The sequence below is a fragment of the Festucalex cinctus genome, chromosome 21, assembly GCF_051991245.1.
Source record: "Festucalex cinctus isolate MCC-2025b chromosome 21, RoL_Fcin_1.0, whole genome shotgun sequence".
Classification (NCBI taxonomy): domain Eukaryota; kingdom Metazoa; phylum Chordata; class Actinopteri; order Syngnathiformes; family Syngnathidae; genus Festucalex; species Festucalex cinctus.
Genome location: NC_135431.1, coordinates 3,497,937 through 3,519,155, shown reverse-complemented (window position 1 = coordinate 3,519,155; position 21,219 = coordinate 3,497,937). Strand labels below are relative to the sequence as shown.

At 40.7% G+C, this 21,219-nt stretch overlaps 4 protein-coding genes across 10 annotated transcripts in view; 2 read left to right on the top strand and 2 right to left on the bottom strand.

The window, feature by feature from the left end:
* Positions 1-17,499, top strand: part of LOC144010532 (low density lipoprotein receptor adapter protein 1) — a 32,561-nt gene extending 15,062 nt beyond the window's left edge. For 4 of the 6 annotated variants that reach the window (XM_077510888.1, XM_077510885.1, XM_077510884.1 and 1 more), the window contains one exon: positions 241-1,704. In XM_077510888.1, the coding sequence (XP_077367014.1) occupies positions 241-262 (22 nt within the window). In that variant the 3' untranslated portion in view covers positions 263-1,704. Of the gene's footprint in view, positions 1-240; positions 1,705-6,816; positions 6,885-15,048; positions 15,091-17,357 lie in introns of those variants that run through there. The other 2 variants (XM_077510886.1, XM_077510887.1) reach the window with 2 other exon arrangements.
* fndc4a (fibronectin type III domain containing 4a) lies at positions 1,900-17,800 on the bottom strand. The gene is made up of 6 exons (XM_077510889.1): positions 17,345-17,800; positions 10,246-10,361; positions 9,854-10,058; positions 6,765-6,854; positions 4,636-4,769; positions 1,900-2,562 (listed from the first exon to the last, which is right to left on the bottom strand). Exons 1-6 carry the CDS (start codon positions 17,418-17,420, stop codon positions 2,521-2,523), a joined length of 663 nt encoding a protein of 220 aa, XP_077367015.1. The 5' UTR covers positions 17,421-17,800; the 3' UTR covers positions 1,900-2,520.
* The window catches only part of LOC144010536 (uncharacterized), a 25,701-nt gene continuing 22,086 nt past the window's right edge, over positions 17,605-21,219 (top strand). Inside the window, exon 1 of the mRNA XM_077510892.1 lies at positions 17,605-21,186. The gene's annotated coding sequence lies outside the window, so the exon portion shown is untranslated. The remainder of the gene's footprint in view (positions 21,187-21,219) is intronic.
* Positions 20,147-21,219, bottom strand: part of blk (BLK proto-oncogene, Src family tyrosine kinase) — a 5,888-nt gene continuing 4,815 nt past the window's right edge. The window contains exon 13 of one of the 2 annotated variants that reach the window (XM_077510881.1): positions 20,147-21,197. In XM_077510881.1, the coding sequence (XP_077367007.1) occupies positions 20,995-21,197 (203 nt within the window). In that variant the 3' untranslated portion in view covers positions 20,147-20,994. The remainder of the gene's footprint in view (positions 21,198-21,219) is intronic. The other variant, XM_077510882.1, reaches the window with a different exon arrangement.

Here is a 21,219-nt window from a genome sequence, read left to right as displayed (position 1 = left end):
TCATGTTGACGATTTTGCTGTCCACTGGACTCTGGCATGTGCTCGCTCCGCAATGTTGTGTATGTATGTGTGACTCCGTAGCCGCTTCTTTTCGTTGCTCGGCATTTCTCCAGTCGTCTTTTTTTCATTTCACTTCATCATCATCATCATCATCATCATCATCATCATCATCAAAGAACATTCACTCAACCATTGAAGGTTTAAAAGAAGAAAAAAAAATGTCCCCTGTATTTCCGTCAGAATGGTCAAGCCCGGCTCCTGATCCGTCTTTGACGATGCAGCTTTGAGTCATGAAGAAGTCCACAGCATCAAAACAAACACTCGAGCTCAGTGCGGATCAGCTCAAACGAACACCAACGCCTGCAGGGCCGTCCCACAGTGTTGACTCGTTGAGGACAACCGGCAAAAACTGTCACAAGAAGAACAACAACCCTTTTTTTTTTTTTTTTGTGATCATAACAACGATGGCAACTCTTTCAAACTACACGGGTAACCGCCATGTCGTCACTTTTCATCCGATCACAGCTTGCGTCCTTCCCTCTCGTCCAAATGAGGACAACCACCTTGTGTCCTTAAAAATGATTTTTTTTCTTCCAAGATTTTTTCCAAGACACATTCCACCATTTTCACTGGCGAGTTTTTATCCATGTTCGGGGTTCAAGCGACCGAGCCAACTTATCGCTAATCATATTTTAAGCAATCTCGTGGAGGACTTTGGATTTGCCCATCAATTCCTGGCCAACAAGGTGAGAGTCTTCGTAAGGTCTGCGTGGGACCGAGAGTTTGGAAATAAGTTTGGCATTTTCTGATTTGGACCACGGGACTGACGGAAAGGAACAACGGCAGTAAAGCACCATCTTCTGCGCTAAAATGTTATGTCCAATAACGAGAACTTTATTGATCATCCGCAAATTAACATCAAGTCGCGCACGAATGCTACAAGAGTGTGGAAATGTTTACCAAAAAATTTTGACAAGGTAAAATGCATTATCTTTTTTAGCTCTGTGACAACGTTGCATCTTTTTTTTTTTTGTACATTCTATGCTACGGAAAACCAGACGAGACCTGCCGGTGGCGTTAAAAACAAAACATAATTACAACAGCTACATTCAGCATAATGTTAATTTGCATTGTTTTCATTTTATGCTTCTATACCGTATAATATGTGAAATAAACCACAACGCTAAAATTGTTGTGGACTGTAGTAGCACTGATGATGTCATCAAGAAATCGATTTCCACTCTGCTTCCTCACAGTATTGCAAAAAATGCTTTTAATCCTAAATGACCGTTTTGTGATGAACCCCGCGGGGGATCCTCTTCAGTAGAACAAGTTTTTGGCACAAACAATACGACTTGACAGTTTACTGGCAGAGAGCGCCGCTTGCCGCAACAAAGGACATGGAGAAGCGGCAGAAACAAGAAGTGAGACAAAGTCTGACAGACGCACTTGTTGATGTTGTACTTTTATTTATTTTTCTAAAACGTCTTTTAGAGAGTTGTTTTTTTTTTTCTAGACCTTTGTTATCTTTTGTAGTGACGCACAAATCTGACTTAGCTCATAATGATATCGTGTGTGGCAGTCAGTGCATGCTCACTGGCACATTTAATGACCACTTTTTTGAGGCCAAACTCGTATGAATAATAAATGAGCCTATTTGCATACTGTGTACACTGCATAATAAATCATGTCAAAGAAATGAAATGCTTTCAAATGTGTACATGCTTGTCTCACTATTGAATGTAAATCGTCTGCGTTGTATCGAACCAGCATGTTGCCATGGTAACAGGCCATCGAGTACCCCAGGTGTGAATAGGCTGCAGTGAGATTTCAAATATCACTTTTGTATGTGAAGATATTCAGTGGAATTAAATTTCACGTCCAAGTGAGCGAGGCGTGTTTGACATTGAAATTTTTTTATTTGGCACTTGAGCTAATACAATTGTTGAGAAATGTACAAGTTAGTTCTACATTCATATTTGTCCATGTTGGATCTGCTGTTGATTTGAGCAATGCGCATCTCTACCAGCAGATGGCGTGCATGCAAGTTGAGTACATACAGATAGGATTACTGTATGCACTGTACAAATGGAGGAAAATAGGATCAGGTGTTGATCATGAATGATGTCTCTATCTTGCACCTCATTAACATTCGCACAACAATTATATAGGGTGGAGGTTCACAAATATTTAGAGACTAAAGTTTTCTTATTTTGAATTTTTTTTTTTTGTGACAAGTGTATTGATAATTATTTTTGAGTACCTCCTAACTACAGCTTGTTCACAGACTCCAGTTTGACAACCACTGATATCGAGTACAGTGTCGGCCTATTAAAACTAGTAATGGTGGGGTCTAACGATAGTAATGGCAATATCAAAAATCCATATTTACAGTGATGCCACTGCATTCCCAGAGATTGTGTGTTGTATTGCAAAAAGATGGTCGCATTTGCGTGTTCCTACCTATTCTCTTTGCATGCACGTGACTACACGCTCACTCTCCCACTCTCTTTTTCGCCGTCACACTTCGATGATGTTGATGGACGGCACGGATGGGTGAAACTGTAACAAGAGAAAAAAGAAAACATTTCATTGCTGGTTCAGACAAAAATGATCTGTCATGTGGGAGTGAGGTTGAAATATTAAAAAATCCAGGAAACTCGTTGGAAGCTCGTCCTCTGAATCAACACGGAAATAATAGAGTACTACCATGTAACGATATCCTAATGTCACAATACGATATTATCACGATATGAAGCTCACGATACGATAATTATCACAATATCGTGGAGAGGTTCACAATATTTAAAAAAGGTCAAAATATTGTAAAAAAAAAAAGAAAAAAAGAAAAAAAGAGGCTCATATTAAAAAACACAATATCGTTTGTACATAACATCAATGTTATGTTATTATTATGTTATTATTATGTTATTATGTTATTACTATGTTATGATGTTAATGCACGCACACATTGAGTTCCTCCACACATTGACTTGCTTCACAGGCATATTACATGCCACTTCATCTGACAATTAGCGTAATTTTAAACCGAGAAGGGCCAAAACATCCCTAATGAAAATTAAATTGCACTAAAAAAAAAAACTAGCCACCAGAGGGAGCTATAACTGCACAAATGGAAATCAAACTGACTTTTTTTTTTTAACAGATATGTTGCATTTAAATATCGGGAACATGACAAGAACGATATTGTGGCAGTTTTAATATCACAATATTGCCGTTATCGTTACATCCCTAACTACCAATAATTGTGTTTTGTTTGAAAATCAATCTTGATTATTGATGGACGACGTCTTAAGCTATTGGGTAGGGTTTCAAACTAGGCTTGGGAGTTCAAATGAGGGTTTTAAGATGTAGTTGGGGTATCAAATTCGGGTTTCGAACTATGGGTAGGGTTTCAAATTTAAAAGTGTTGAAAGGCTCACAAAGTATAACAGTGGCTCTTATTGGTTTAAAAATTCAACTTTCAAAACATGTGACCTCAGTTTCCAAAGTAGGGATTCAAATAAGGTTTTTCCAACTATGGTTAGTCTTTCAAATGAAGATTTTACTCGCCTACTCTTGATTTTTCCAAAACTAAAGGCAACTGTTCCATCAGCCACTTGCTGCCACTTTACTTTCCGAGTCCTTGAAAAAGTGGCACATTTGCAACAACGGTCGAGTTTGTCGTCATCCGCTGCACTTGACTGAATGTCATTTTGATAGATCAGCTCGCCGACACACGAGGATTATACTCTGAAAAGCCGATCCGAGTGAAATGCCTCTCAGTTTGAAGGACGCAGCTAATAAACAGCCTTTTTAATATTTCAAAGACGGAATATTAGTAAGTACAGGAAAGTATTCGAGTTGTATGACTTTTTTTTTGCATGGAATCCTCCGGAAGGTTTTTTCAGTCCAGGCCTGACACTGCGGATGCCAATTTCTGTAACATTTACAAATGTCAGTTCATGAAATGCATTTTAATCGTTGCGGATATTTATGGACGTTTAAAAAATTAAGACGATAATTCTTCCCAAAGCACCAGCGGCGCATTTAATCAATATGACTTCAATTATTTGTCGTCGTCTTTAACAGTTTTGAGATCCTCGCGCGTGCCAGCGTCTTTGTTCAGATGAGCGTGTAACCATGTTAGAGTGCTGCATTATCAGGTTTTGATGTTGCCGCTGCCAACACGGTGCCGCTTCCTGCCAGCTTAATTGCATTACGCTGACGCTTATCTTCGGCGCGCGCGCAATTCCTTTTTTGCACGAAGGCTGGACAAAATAAAACGATGTTCCGAGGCGGTGTTACGGGTTTTTCATTATTTGGACCATCACGCTTGACACTTGTCGAACCTAAATCAGCCACAGCCATTAATGTCTAAATAGCCGGAAACAAAAGTGAGTACCCCCCTAAGTGAAAGTGCATGACTGACTGATGCTCTCCTTGCCCACATGTGAGGGCATTACAGCGCCTTAATTGCTCCCTTTTTTTTTTAACTACATTCTTTCAAGCTGCAAAAATAAATTAACCAAGTAAAGGTGTGTAACCTGAAAAGCTTATACGTTGGGGCACTCATAAGTCAAGGTACTATTGTTTTTCTTCCAAAAAATAAAAATAAAATAAAATAATAATGACCTTGCTCCTAAGCAGCCCTCCGCTGTGGTGCTCCGGCGTGCTCCTCTCCGACAACGGCTTGACCTTCTCCTTATTGTTGCTGGAGTCGTTGTCCTTGATGATGTCATACTGGCGGCAGAACAGCGCGATGACGGCTGCACACAAAGGAAAGAACGCTCAGTCGGGATTGGCGCGCGCAAGCAAACCATCGTCACGTGCAGCGGCCGAACGCTTTGCTCGTCTTGCGTCGGTACCAAGGTTATTTTAGTTGAATGAAAATAACGGAAATAAAACTTAAAACTGTTTACAAAACTTAACTAACTCGCTATAATTATAGCAAAAATGTCCTTCATTTTTGTCTTTGGTCATTAATTTAATGCATGAGCCTGTGAGGTTGATTTTAAACGTGATTTTAAGTTGATTTATTTTTATATTAAGCGGAATAAGGACGTTTGAAAGTGTGTCACACAGAAGTGATGTCATCTAGCAGCAGCCAATAGAAAAGCACCTTCACATGACATCGCACTCCTATGGTGTTTTTTGATTATTGCGCACAAGTAATGCACTTGAAAAAAACAACAAAAAACCCAAACTAATACTTAAACTAAACTAACACTAAGCATTTATTAAATAATTAAAACTAATAAAAAAAAACAGCACCACCCTGAAAACTAACTAAATTTAAAAAACAAAATCAAAACGGACTAAAATGGAAAAATTCCCGAACTATAATAACCCTGATCGGTACAAACATTTTGCTCCCCTCCTTTTTATGCCCCGACTCAGCTAAGCAAGACTCCAGCTCCCCACAATCCCGAGCTTAGATCATCATTACAGAAAATGTATCGATATGTACGAGAGGACAGCATTATCACGCACGTCGGAGCTTGTGTGTGCGCGTCATAAATCTGCGGTTAATTGGCTAATTATGCTTGAAAGCACAGTTATTCCAAACGAGCGGCTCCTAATGAATTCACGCGACGACTGAATTGTTGCGCCGTCTCAGGTCTCATTAGCATTGTTTTAACATCTCACTTTGGTCCTCCCGTGGCTTGCTGTCAAGACACGCCGCTTTGCATCGCGCCTCCGTTCGTCATTAGGCGGCCCCAGAGGAGCACGGATTCGAATACGAGCTAACTAATAGCATCTATGGCGCAATGTTATCGTAACTCTTAAAGCGACGGACACAAATATCCGTTGCGGTGGTGTAAAAGCGATTTTTATAAATAGTTTTGTTGAGAAATCTAATTTATTTCATGCTCTGTTTGACTTGATGAAAATGTGCTAGTGTATTTTCTCTCCATGTTGACGTTTTTTTTTTTTTTTTTTAAACTAACAAAAAAAAAACATACCTGCCTGAAATTGAATTACAATTTCATTTATCACACTCCACAGTTACAAAATTGGCATAATCATAAACAAAAATAAAAGATTAGAATACTAATTTTGAGTTGTTCAACTCATTTGCTCCCAAAAAAACGTATAAATACGTCCTATTTTAAATGTTTTAAGTGTCCCAAAGACATATTTATACGTTTTTTTTTATGATAGAGCACACAGAATGCTTTGATGCAGCCTCTCAACTGCAAAGAACAGTTGAAGAAATGACAGTTATTACACAAACGACCAGCAGGTGGCAGCAGAGTATAAGAGATCAACCAGGGCTATGTTGAAATAAAAGCTCAATTACTCACAATTCTAAATAGATTTGTGAATAATGATGAAACTTAGCTATATTCTAATGCTCAATGCTGCGAAACTGAAACATATTAATATTTTTTTTTCCTGATGAAAGAAGAGACTAATGTTTTTATAGCAATTAACACAATAGTCCGTGGGCCTTGCAAAATCAATCCAAATCCAGTAAAACAGAGAGTGAACGGGTTTGCTTCTCTGAAAATGTCTGGGAGTCAATGTTTTTTTTTTTTTTTTTTTTTTTTTTTTTTAAGAGAACTAATTTAATAAATCTTGTTTGGTTCAAAAGAAACTCTGTTTCAAAGACATGTATTTGTCTTCATATTTTTTTACGTTGAAACATTTTCTTGTTCCGTACCCCAAAAAAACAAAAACAAATGATCATCCTAATGGTGATTTCAATGATTACAAAATTATTCAGGATGATTATTTTCTTGAAAATGGAGCAGCCCTACCTGCCCACATGAGCAAGACCACCACAATTATGATGACCTCTCCTGTCTGCAGATGTCGTGACCTCTCCAGGCCCTGCACCGTTGGATCATCTAGAAGAGTGGACACAATATGAACATGAGGTTTGGCCAAATGCTATGCTAATAGAGTGGTCGCGCAAGGCCATTAAGCTAGTAAAAATCCATCTTGTGCTATACGGGCCGGTCCTCCTAAAGTGGATTGACTTGAGACTCTTGAAGCCGAATACATGGAAATGGTCCAACAGTCCACTTTGCCTAATTACACCTGAAAAGTGGCTCCCAAATACCAAACTGTTGGCTCTGCTCACGTGGCGGCCACTAAAAGATGGATTGAGGTTTGCTCTATTGATATCTGCACTCTGTGTGGGTGTGGATGAAAAAAGCAGTTGAGAGGGAGCGTGAAGGACTTTTGTTTTGTTTTTTTTCTCCATTGAAATCAATTGAAATGCCGCTACCTTCTTGCTACCTCACAAAAACACATTTGTTGTTTTGTTTTCTTGTTTCTATATTTTTAATAAGCAGGTAAAAGTAGTTCAAAATAAGGCAACACCTTCACATCATCCCAATTTTTTTTTTTTTGTAAATTGCGAGTTCAAGCATGTCTTTGGTGCGCAGCATCTGACTCAGCAAAAGACAACTCTTTGACATATTGAGCAGCCGTCACGTCGAAGGGGAGCCTCCTGCTTCCTGTGAAAAGATTCCTTTGAGATTTCGAAGCTCTGTGACAGCCTGAACGCTTCTTCTCCAAAGCTAAGGCCGTGTAGGATTTTGTTCATAGAAGGGATTCATCCAACGTTTTAATGACGCTTTGAAAATGCGATGCCAGTCATCCTCCAATTGTTTGACACCCTGTAGCATAAAATATAGGCTTTCTTTAACATTCATGGCCTAAATAATTTTTTTTTAGTAACCATCCAAGTTGACATCTCAAGTATGTTTACAATAGCTACATATTTGTGGCATTTAAATTAATTGCAAACTATGAATGTTTGGTTTATGTTAAAACTGATTTAGAATCAGTATACATTCTTGTTGTCTGAACATTTTGCACATTGAATAAATGAAGTAAACATTTGTTAGGTTTATTAGACTAAAATCGATTAAAATTGTAGTCGTTCTGAATGGCTGAAAAAGAATCCGATTCGATTTTTTTGCAAAAAAAAATCAATTTTATATTTTGGCCATATCGCCCAGCCCTACAACACATATGTATGATTCTAATATTTTTGAACCAAAAAAATCAATTTCACATTCAGAACGAGTTGCATTAAAAATGATACAAGAAGCACTATTGATTGATGGGTTTTGTGGCTCTTGCAATTTGGAAGACTCAAAATCAATAGCCTTGAAAAGAAGTCACTTGACTGTGACAAAGTGGCTCTGAATTAGAGTCCCAGCTGAATACATTGAAGGTTTTCTGGTGGGCCGGAGGAGCCGAAATGTAAATCTCCGAGGATGATAGCAGCAGCAGCAGCAGCAAGGAGAAGTTTCACATCTTCTGCACGTTGCAATCTGTCCTAATAATGTCGGTTCATTCTAATACAATTACGCGCAAATGCATGCTGGAACCTGATTACGAGTCGTTAGCGTGGCGTCAACAGAGCCCTGTGATGTTCTCCTCCAAAAGTAGGTTAATGGCTGGTGAAAGTGGGTTGCCATTCACTGAGAAATGGCGTCCTTTTTTTTTTACATGAGGGAGGCCATTGCTGCTTCACACATTCAGATAATTAGATGCGTTCAACTTGCATTCCTGATTCGTTGCGGTAAATTTGCAGGACAGCAAAGCTACCTACTAAACAAATTACCTACTGAAGCCTAATTGGCTTTTTTTTCCCACTTTTTTCTCGGTCATATGTGTGAATAGATGGCAGGGGGGGGGGATTCTCAAATCCTGATTAATGCTGCAGTGAGAAGCCTTTCCAAGAGCCTTCAAAGAATGGCGGCCAACTGAGCGGCAAGGGTCTTTGCCCACTCAGCACTTTGCTTCGTTAGTTTTCATAGGCGAGGGGCTTTGAACGTCCAGTGAGTAGCGCTAATATTTTCCGCATTATTAAACACAAAGCCAAAGGAATGAAGAGTAATGCCTCTGGATGTGTTCATTTTATGGCCAGTGACGGATCCTCTTCCGAACTTGCACCCGTTTGAGTTTCATGATAGTGTATGATGAGTAGTACGTACGTTGGTGTCAGACAATCAAATAGGGAGAGCCCCCCTTGGACAAAGAAAGCTTCAGGTTTTTCTCTTTTTCCTGGTGCTCAAGTTTGATTTTGAATTGCCTCAATTGGCAATTCCAGTTTTGCCTATAAGTTATTATTGGCCACCTCTGCTAAAATCGGCTACGTCCATAGTTACAGATCATTCAAATATACCCCTGAGATGAACTTATTAATACATATTAGGGGTGTTAAAAAAAAATCGATTCGGCGATATATCGCGATACTACATCGCGCGATTCTCGAATCGATTCAATAAAAAAAAAAATCGAGTTTTTTATTTTTTTATTTTTATTTTTTTTTATTTTTTATTTTTTTTATTTTTTTTTTAAGAGCTCAGAATTGTTCATTCGGTAGTCTTACTGATTCAACGTCTTATCATCATTGCCTTTATTTTATTTTTTGTGTGTGTGAATCGATTTTTAATCTTCCATTTTTAATGGAAAAATATTCAACAAAACGTCTGACTTCGGGTTAGGATTCGCACCTTGAGCATGGAAGAATGTTATATGAACGGAACATTAAGCCTTAATATTTTATTTTAATGCTGTTCAAACATGAAACAGATTACAACCTCTATAAGACTGAAATTTCAGATAAATAAATAATACATTTTCATATAAATCTTACACTCTACAAGCTTACTGATTAGTATTTTCTAAATTTGAATGAAAAAAAATCGCAACAATCGACTTATAAATTCGTATCGGGATTAATCGGTATCGAATCGAATCGTGACCTGTGAATCGTGATACGAATCGAATCGTCAGGTACTAGGCAATTCACACCCCTAATACATATAATCAGTATTTGGTTGAGTTTTTCATGAAAAGGAAAAAAAGAAGACTATTAAGCAACCTTGATTGGAACTGTTGGAGGGAAAGCGGTCGGTCTTCTTGAGCGTGCGAAAGTGGACCTTCTTGCTGGCTTGGCTCTCCCCGTAGAGGCCGATGGACTGCACCTGGATGATGTAGTCCGTCTCCTCCTCCAGGTCCCACAGGACGCAAGACCGACTGGTGGTGTTGACCTCCCGGATGAACCGCTGCGTATGTCCGGCCTGCCTCTTGACAGTTGGCGGGAGGAGAAGAATGATTTGAAAATAGACCCCAAGGGACCTTGCACTCTCAAAATTGTTGAAATGTGCGACAGACTGGCACAAACGAACAACCCGGGGGAGGGACATCGTGGGGATTCGCTGTAAACAAGAATGGGAGGAAAAAACAAAACTTTTTTTATTTTTTGGGACGTACTTGCTGTGAGACTGAGAAGCCAATTATGATTTCTCCCTCGGGGACCTCCCAGGAAACGGTTGCCGAGTCGGAGCGAAGGTGAATGACGGACACGTTGACTGGTGCCGGCGGCCGATCTAATGACGGAGACAGAAACAGGAAGGGCTTTATTAACGTACACGTTTCTTACCTCGTAAATTGTCTGGGCCATCTGCTTGCAAGCTGGATTTGATTGACAATCTCTGAACAGACTGCGGATGTTGAAAATTGGATAAGTCGTTCTGATTTGAGTGTTTGTTTGGGAGGTTGAAATGAATTAGGTGGACGGACTGGCTGAATATGTCCTCCAATCTAATTAAGACGTCATATGAAAGTGCTAGCTTTAAATGTAGGGCAGATGGACTAATAGATACGTACTTTATTGATCCTATAGGAAATTGTAGATCTGAACTATCATACCTCCTTTTTGTTTCATAAAGCATGCAACCTTGTGAAGTATTCCTTCATAAATCATGAAGAAATTGAGGATGTTAGAAAGTTTGGTCAATAATAATAATAGAGTAGCCTCAACTAAGTGTTATGGAAATGATCCAGTGGTTTAGAGTTCCTGTTTATTAACAAATAAACAACTATACGTAGCACTATTTTGTAATGGGGAGAGCTGGCACGTAGTACAGTTGCAAATGGAAAATGCTGGAATGGCAGCACAAAGGTGATAAGTTTCACACTCAACACTCATCTGCTGTGCAAAACAAAACATTTGCAATATTCCCCCGGCTTTGCCTTCTCTTCCAGCTCTGGCGCGGCTACTTTGCATGATTCTGCTCATTGAGCCTCCTTCGTGGAGGGAATTGTCGTCAACCTGTGGCGCTAATGCTTGTTTTCAGTCGAGGTTTAAATCACTGTCACTGTTCAAAATAATGAGCGCTGATAAAACAGCCCTCATTTCATCGACGTACTTGTGAAGACAAACTGCTTTGGCTACAATGGCACTTGTCTTTTGTCCAAAAGCCAACCCGTCCCGCCCTTATCTTGACAAATTGGGCTATTTAAAGCCACCACGTAGCATCGCTTTCTTTTTTTTTTTTTTTAAATCCACCTCCCTTGATGTTTCCTTACTGTGTCACCGGGCAGCCATCTATCACCGTTTAGAGAAAGGCTGATTGCAAAGTGAGACAAAAGAGGAACAGACGGGCTGGCGGGTCTGCAATAATAGAGGGCCTGCGCGGGTTTGATTCAGGTCACACGATATACGATTTGGACAGAATCCGCCGGGATTTTTGCCGTCGACATGCTTCTAAATGGGGGTCGTCGCAGTGGAGAAGGTCAAAGCGGGTGGGTGTGTTGCATTGTCAAAAAAAACGTGTATTGTAGCTGTAGCCAATATTTGCAAATAGGTGCGGTACTAACAAATCTCTCCTGGCTAGCTCACCACTAATTGGAATCGGCTCAGGAGAAGATGACGATTGAACCGAGCGCGCAGTATGTCAAAAGATGATTTTGAGATGAGATGAGATGAGATGAGTTTTGGATGATTCTCGTTCCAAACGTAGGAAGGACGGAGATAAGTGACTTTCGGGAAGCTTTCTCAACAAACCATTTGGATGAAGATGGTAAGAGACAAATGTGTCTTTCGGAAAATACGTCACTCTTGCGTACAGACTGTCCTTCATCTTAAATATGAGGAGAATGAGTCATCTTAAAAATGTGCAGTAACAAACCGTTTCTTTCAGCTGGTTTTATCATCAGGGTAATGTCTTGTCATTTGATCTGGAGTCTGGAAATCACCTGAGAGTTGCTTCCTTTCTCTGTGAGGGTTTGCGGGGATGCGCCATACCCATAATGCATCATCCACAAGTCATTTTGTGGAGCCAGGTGGTAGTCTGACCATGAATCATCGGTAATATGAAGTGACCGTCTCGGTACTAATGAAGCCAATGTGGGCTGTTGAGTGGCTATTCACATCCACCAGTGAGGTGGATAACCAATTTGATTCAGTGGTCACAATGCAATTTCACATCTAATCCATATTTTGCCGATTGGATACAGCCATTACACTGCTAATATGTTTATCGATTTTCAAATCCCTCAGTCCTCCATGTTGCACTTTGGCGCGATAAGCGTCGGCGTACCAGCCTTCGCGTTACGCAACACCTGAAATGCGAGACGACGAGTCGCGGGGGCCGAGCTTTGTTGTCTGCCAGGAGAAACGGGAAGACCCTTTTGGGATGCGGGCACGTTACCAGGATGAATAATAGCGCCCCGGGCTCGCGCCAAGCACATTAGCGGCTCCCTCCATCTAACCGTTAGATAGCAAAAGTGCCGCAGGCTGGCCGAGGTGGCCGAGCGACAATTCCAAAATACACGCCCGCCCTCTTAATACTTCATTCGCGGTAATCAGAGTATCGAGAGAGGGAGAGAGAAGATTGATTAGGGCTGTTGGTTTTTGAGCAGCTGAATAATAAAACTGTCAGCGGTCGAGCCAGCTTGGCGTAATCGCGACAGTTGAGCGGGGAAAAAAAATCGACAATATCACCTGTCAGATTGTCAGGGGAGGCAGTTTGACGAGTGACATTCCATCTGCACTTTTTGCGGACACTGACAGCTGTATTTTTTATTTTTATTTTTTTTTGCACCTCATGCACACCATTTGGATTTTATGGCATATTAATTCAAGTTAACAACTGTCAGTAATCGGCGTTGATATTTAGCATTTTAAAGAATATCAGCCTATTAAAAAATAAATAAATAAAAAATCTGACAGCTGATACAAGATCAATTTAAAACTGGGGTAACTTCGGGGATCTATTTATTTATTTACATTTTCAGGTAACTTTATAAGAAATGTCGACTCTGAGAACTCTGCACTCTTGGTTTTTGTTTTAAATTAAAATTAAAGCAAATATGTCTACTGTCTAACATCCTTCAAAACATTTCAACAAAATTAAGAAATGAAGTTTGTATTTTCCCTTTTACTGCAAGTGAATATCAACTCCAAATATTGGTTTATCGGTCAGCGTTTTTCCACCGCTGGAACTTTTGGAGAACTTTTCAGTTTACTTTGGTAAAAAATTCAATTCTCGCGTTTTTCCACCAACAACAATTACCAGGGTAAAATCTCAGCAGCAGGGTCTTGCTTAGCCAGGCAGAACTTTGACGGGGGCGGGCTGCAATGGCCACGGCTGATTGGTCAAATTTGGGGGCGTTGTTTTTATATCAGCTGGTCTCAATCAAGCTCATTTGAATTAATTACCAAGAACTCAAAGTTCCTGGGCTTGTTGGTGGAAAAACGCCTATTGACTACCAATAATCGGTGTCAGTCCAGAAAAAAAAAACATCAGTCTATCAGTATTTCTTAACGCCGGTGTCCAAACGAGCGCGCTACGTGCCGTTGGTAACCTCAAAACCTGGCGTGATCCCTCCAAGCGTGGCCTGTCAAGCGTGCTGAAAAGGGCGAGTACTCGTTTTGCTTTTTCCGCAGTATGACTCAGTCAAGCTTCGCACATGAGAGAGCAAACGTTGCCAAAGGTGCTGGACTGGATGTGAAACACTGCTTCTCGCCCAGGCCCCGCACTCGTGGATTATTGATCATACTTCTGGTCTTCATTACCTCTCAGTAGGGCTGCACGATATTGGAAAAACATGTGATATAGTTGTTGAATATCGCGACATCGATATTATTGCGATATTTAACATGTACCTAAAGAAATAAAATTTTTATTGTCAAATGAAAGAATAACATTTTGTTCATTAATTGTAATTACCCTATTATTACCCTGTAATTACCCTAAACCATTGGATGGTGATGCACATTTAAGTTTGTCTGATTGGTCAATTTCGGGTAAAAAAAAAAAAAAAAAATTCCATATGAAAATTATTGCATGTCTTTGCGATATGCAATATAGTTGTTGAATATCACGATATCGATATTATTGCGATATTTAACATGTACCTAAAGAAATAAATTTTTTATTGTCAAATGAAAGAATAACATTTTGTTCATTAATTGTAATTACCCTATTATTACCCTGTAATTACCCTAAACTATTGGATGGTGATGCACATTTAAGTTTGTGTCTGATTGGTCAATTTCGGGTAAAAAAAAAAAAAAATCCATATGAAAATTATTGCATGTCTTTTGGACATGCATATTGCATGGCCCAATATCGCGATATCGATATTTTTTCGATATATTGCCCAGCGCTACCTCTCAGTGGCACTCGCTTGCAATTGAACTACTTTATTCCCTCCTACGTTCTTTGGCGTCTTTTCGAGAACATGTACTTGGAAGTCTTTGGCTTGGTTTAAGTGAAATTGTGGACTTCTAAAAAAAAATGTTTGTCATGTTTTAAACACCTTCAAATTTATCAAACAAATGTTGATCGTATCCGTGGGCTTCGCTGTGAACAATTTTGTGTAAATCCAGCCAAAAAAACGACAGAAATGTGGAACTGCCTATGTGGAGTCAACATTTTTGCATGGAAATATGCTTCAATGTATTTGTAAGTATGTTTGAACATATTTATAGATATGTTTGTACTTGCAAATACATTCCGTCATTGCAAATACATTTGACCGTACTTGTAGGCTAAATGCTAAAAACGTAGCATTATTTTTCCAATAATGCCACGGGGTATTAAAATATATATATTTTAATTATGGGGGAAAGGTTTTTAGCATTTAGCTTGCAAGTACAGTACATTCAAACGCATATGCAGTAGATATGTTCAGTCCTATTCATGTACAAGCTCTCCACAGTGGCAGACAGCTTGTCCTTTTCTGTTAGTACTGAAATTGTCTTTCTGTGTCTGCTGGACCCCACAGGCCGGAAGATTGCGCCACAACCAGCTGGGACGCGATGTCCATGTAAGTTATTGCAATCGCTACACGGATGAAATCTGACGCTGGAAAGCTCCGTTGCGGCAACGTGGACAAGACAATCCACTTTGCTTGATGTCTCCTCTATAACATGCAACAGACATGTGACGGCAAATATTACGGACGCATCAGCAGGTTTACAAGCAGCAGATTGCCAATACAAAAAACGATATGAGCCTGCTGCATGCTTGCTAAGATCTTTAAAAGAACGTTATGGTTCCCTGGTATTAAAATTAATAGTGATCGACAACAGTCCTAGTTGAGTCGGGTGTGAAGTGGCAAAAGTGTTAACAAAATGTAGACGTCGAAGACAATCGTTTGACTTGGTTGCTAGATTGAACCAAGGACGATTAAAAATGACGGCATATCATTACAAAAAAACAAAAACAAAAAATGGGTAAAGAAGCTTATTTTCGTGACCATCCTCAACATGTGATTTTAAAGTCAAGCTGACTTTTTTTTTGGAGTGCTGGAACATTCATTCATTGCCAGTAATCTTCAAAGCAAATTCCGGTTGAATGATATAAACATCATTTAAAAAAACAACAACAAACAATTGTACTTTTATTCCCGAGTTCAGTTTGGTCTCGCAGCGAACAGCGGCGTCTTGAATAATGAATTTCCATTCACTCTACTTGAGACATTTGATTCATAATTCCTTCCACTTGGCAAGATGATTACATTTTAATAGACCGCCAAAGTCTGACCACGCCCCCTCCCGGCCACCCCCCTTGAATGCTAAGTGAGGCAGTCCCTCCCGACATGCAAAAAAAGCGTTCTGCAATTCATTTCCTTGCCGTTTACGTGCTGCAGCTGTGCTGATGTTTATGAGACGGGCGTGTAGATGAACCTTTTGAAAAAGTTGCTCTCTCAGGGTAACGCGAGAGATCACAGCCAGCACGGAGACGCGATGAAGTGGCACTCCGATTTTTCTGAGGCATCATAAATATGACTGTGAAGAGAGGAAGCAATGGATGCATGCGCATTGAAAAGATCCAAAGGTATTAAATGAGGTCCTCTCAATGTGCTTTGCAAGGTAATAGGCTTGGAAAGGCTGCGTTTCACATCCTCTTAACCTTTTTACCATTATGCACAGTGAGGCACATTGCCAGTGATGATTTTTTTTTTTTTGGCTTCCAATAACTAGAAATGAGCCAGCTGTAAAACATTTATGCGCTTTGTAATTAGGGTGGCGGCAGAGTACACCCTGAAATGGACAACAACAATTAACACTCGCGTTGAATTTGGACTGCGACCAGTTCAGGTGTACCATAACCACGCCTGCTGCCCAAAGAGGGCTGGGATAGGCTCCAGCACCCCCACCACCCGAGTGAGGAAAATGAAATGAAATTCGGAGACTTCAGTGATTCTAATGCGCATGTTTTTTGGGGAGGTGGGAGGAAATTCGACACAGGAGCCGAGATCCAAACCCGGAACCTCGGATATGCGAGGCAGGCTGTTGAACCACTCGTCCGTCGTGCTGGTGCAGCATGCTCAGTCATCAAGCTCTCATTTAGAAAACATTTAGCCCGACGACAAATTTTGAGTATCAGTATGGTCTTATTTCAAGGTATCGGAACGCGCAACAGTGGCCGATATCATACCACTATCGGTCGCCCCCTTGTGGCCGCTTTGGATGAGGAACTAGAAATTAGAAATAGAAAGTTGCCGTTCATTTCATGCAGTTTTAAGGGAAAATACAATATTGTATTTATCAAAAGTACTACTAGTATCGGTGACTACTCAAGAGTTGAGTACTGGTACTGCTATCGGTCTTAAAAAAAATAATAAGTGGTATCAAATATCCCTAATGCATATTTTTACTTTACTTTTTTTTTTCCATTTCGTGGGCTGCAAACCTTAGAAAGCTTAAAAAAAAATGCACCTCAGCCACATGTTGATTTGAATTAGGTGTATACGTTTTTATTTTTTTTTCCCCTGCACCAATTATGATCCCTCAAGAAGGAATTCACCTTTTTTTTCATAGATCTATTAAAGAAATAGACTTAAGGCTAAAATGTTGTGGGACATAATATCACAAATTAAAGTGACAGACTGTCAAGCAAAATTGAGCATCATCATCATCATCAATGTAAAGGCATCGTTTTTATTGAATCGATATTTCTTTCGTGTGGATGGCATGACACCGTGCGGCTCTGCCTTCTGAATTGATAAAAGAAGTCTTGCACAAAGACATTTTGACGATCGAATGAGTTTGTCTGTCGTCTGTGGAGTCACTTACTTGCCCCCACCAGGAACACGTCGCTCCCGAGGAGCAACAGGACCGCCGAGTGGATGACAACCAGCGGGCGGACCATGTCTCTCTCTCCCTCTTCCAACCGAGAGGAGAAGGAAGCAAAAAGAAAAGAAATAAGCCCTCAAGTCCGGCCACTGCGGTCCATGTTCGGATTGCGAGGACGTTGACAAGAGGATGCGGCGACAGGCGGCGGCTACTCAGGCAGGTTCAGCACGCGACGTTGCGGTGCGGGAAAAAATGACGACGGGGCTGTGGCACATGTTGGTAGTCAGCGGCGCGAGCTCTCATTCCACAAGTGAGTGGCTTGGATTGGAATGCTGGCGGCCATTAGCGGAGCTGCTCAGGTGAGGTGAGGAAGAGGAAGAGGAAGACCAGGCGGCGCACAACACAAACTGACTGGAGCGAGTGGGCTTTGATTGACAGATGAACAAGTTTGCGCGCCGCCGGTAGTCCCGCCCTCTCCTCCTCCTCCTCCTCCTCCTCCCGCCTTTTGACTCGCTGCTAGTCGGTTTTGCTAGCGGTTACCGGTTACCGACATAAAGCATTCACGCCTAATGTTCCAGGTAATGGCTTCATGTTATTATTATCTTCTGCTCAATGTTTTTTTTATCCATTAGTAGCACTGGCAGGTTGTGCTGGGCCGTCAAACCAAAAAATAAAAACAGGCAATAAAATTAAAACTGTTGTGTATCTGTTTGGAAGCGAAAAATAAAGACTAAATTGGTTTTATAAAGTCCAATAGTTGTACATACTGTAGTATCTAATATTCAATATTAGATATTGTATGTGTGGGGCACACAATTAACGTGACCTAATGAGGAAAACGATAAACGCTAATGTGTCACTATGGACAATTTCAAACTTAAGTCACTGACTTGACCTGTAGAAAAGTGGCACATAGCTTGCTTGTTTGTACCACTCACCATTTTACGGAAGGAAATTAAAAGTATCCGTCACATTATATTTATTTATTTTTCTGGGAGTTAGAACACTGGAATTTTTATGTCTGTTCTCGGATTGTCATTATGGAATATTTGAAATGGATAATAAAATCGAATTATAAGATCGATAAAATGTAATTTTGACGTTTAAGTGTATGAAAATACAATGTGTTTTATAATCATCGCAAAGTAGTCTGACTCTGGAACAAAAAAATAACTTAAACAAAAAGTGGAACTTGATTATGTTCCTTAATTTTGTATAATTTGCTTTCAGGTTTCATGAGGGGCGGCACGGTAGTCTAGTGGTTAGCACGCCCGCTTCCCAGTTCTGAGGTCTCCGGTTCGAGTCCAGGCTCGGACCTTCCTGGGTGGAGTTTGCATGTTCTCCCCGTGCCCGCGTGGGTCTTCTCCGGGTACTCCGGTCTCCTCCCACATTCCAAAGACATGCATGGCAGGTTAATTGGGCGCTCCGAATTGTCCCTAGGTGTGTGTGTGAGTGTGGATGGTTGTTCGTCTCTGTGTGCCCTGCGATTGGTTGGCAACCAGTCCAGGGTGTCCCCCGCCTACTGCCCAGAGCCAGCTGAGATAGGCGCCAGCAGCCCCCGCGACCCTTGTGAGGAATAAGCGGTCAAGAAAATGGATGGATGGATGGGTACCATGAGCTGTTTACAGCCAGCTAAATTCTTTTGAGGAAACTCCCCATTGTGATGAGATCCGTGGCCTGCACTGCAATGCAATAAACTCCATGGAGGTTTTTATGAAAAGTCTTTGCTAGGTCTACTTGTTATCCCCCCACCACATGCCATCAATCACTGGCTCTAAGGTACATTTGGCCATGAGGTGTAAATCTGCGGTGAGGGGCCGACACGCTTGTTAAACCACATCAAGTTGAAGCTATAAACCATCCGACTAGTGCAAGAACACAAATAGTCGTTTTTTTTTGTTTGTTTTGTTTTTGAGGGCGTGCAATCAGGAACGCAATCAAATCTCAATTAAGCTTGTAAAATCCTATGTTGGTTTTTCGATAGCTAATTAAAGTTTGAAATGACTTTAATGGCCATGCAGTTTGTCATTGTTTTAATGAACATGTCTTGAATGCCTATTAAAGAAGGCTGATTCACTGAGGTGAAGTCACATTGTGGGATTTGTGCTGGTGGTCCAAGCAGTCTTTAAATGAGATCGCCCCACAGGCCGCACTCGCGGGAACGTTACTTTTTTAATTTCAGGACGCTGGTGCAGTCATGTTTCACACTGCAACCGGCACTTTTATTAGTTGAGACATTGTTCTCACCAAAGAAGCTTGACCGTACTTCCTGTGACTGAATGGGAACGAGGAGTCCAAGGTGTCAGCTGAAACGCGTAATGACTTTTGCTAACACAGCAGTCCCTCGTGTGTTGAGGGCCGACATTCCAGAAGCCCCACTCATAGAAAAAAACACACACGACATAATCACCTTATAATTATTTTATTATTTATGTATGTTAAAGTTTAAGTCGGTAAGATTGCCACCTGCCAATATGAGGACCCCGTGCCTTCAGAATGTCTGACCTCAGGTTTCAAATAAAGGTCAGGGTTTCGAAGTTGGGTCAAAATTTATAGAAGGGTTTTTAAATTAGGTTAAAAAAAAAATAAAAAATACCGCGAGAATGTGTGACCTCAGGTTTCAAAGGGTTTCACAATAGGGTTAGGCTTTCGAGGTAGGGTTTCAATCAACGCTCAGGGTTACAAAAGTAGGGTTTGGGATTCAATGGCGTGTTAAAGTGAGGTCAGTTCACTGTATAATTTCTTCCACTCTTGAAGACTTTCTCCAAACTGTGTGAAAGTGTCACACTGGCCTCTGCTGGACGACACTATTATTGCAATGATCTTGCAGCTGGTAGTTTTCTTTTGAAACGAGCGTCATTTGCAGGGATACCTTGGTTCTGTATCTGCCGATAGCAATCCACATCCACCCCACTACAAATTTTTAAACGCGGGGGGAAAAAGCGATATAATCTCATGAATTGTTTATTAAAAATAATTGGGCGATAGTGGAACAGTTTTAAATTAACCAACAGCTCCCCTAGGTTGATAAACAAAACATATACAAACAATAAGGAACAAAATCTCATTAAAATGGATTTGTCAATGTAAATAAGATCATCTGTGAATCGGGGCTATTGTCACCTATTACCATGTCCAGTTTATTTTCCAGTATCGGGGCAGATAACCCGATCCAAGCATCCTTAGTCATTTGTGCGTTGCCTCACTTGATAGCTTTTAGAGTCATGATTGAATCAAAAGTTGATAGTTAACAAAAAGCAATAATAAGATCCAATCAAGAAAATCTGTTTTGCAAAGAAAATAATAATAATTTAGAGTTTTGATGGCTACTGTCATAACGTATGGAGGAAAAAATAGAGTCAAGACAAATATTTGCGGCGGGTGGCATTTGTGGAATGCATTTCCTGTTTCCTGTCTGTCCAGGAAAGGGTAGGTGATGCACTTTGGCCCTTCGCGGGTGGGGGGGTTCACCTCCACTGCCGCTGTTACTTTTCCCACACTCATTTTTTCACTTAATGATGGCTTGGCGATGAAAATACCTCCTGGTGTTTTGGCAATCATGAGTGCTCCATCGGCAACTGTGGTGATTAAAATGGTTTTTATTTCAAGGCTTATATGTGTGCGCGTTGTTCTTTCTATTCCCTTCCAAGTCACGTCTGCATCTCGTATTGTCCCTCGGTGGCGACGAAGAAATCTTCCAGGACGTTCTGCAGAAACTCGAAGGTGGGCCTCTCCTCGGGCCTCTCCTTCCAGCAGGCCGTCATGATGTGGTAGAGCTCCTGCGGACACCCTTCCGGGCACGGCATCCTGAAGAGGCACTCCAGCTTGCGGATCACCTCCGGGTTCGTCATTCCTGGACACGCCCACATTCAAAT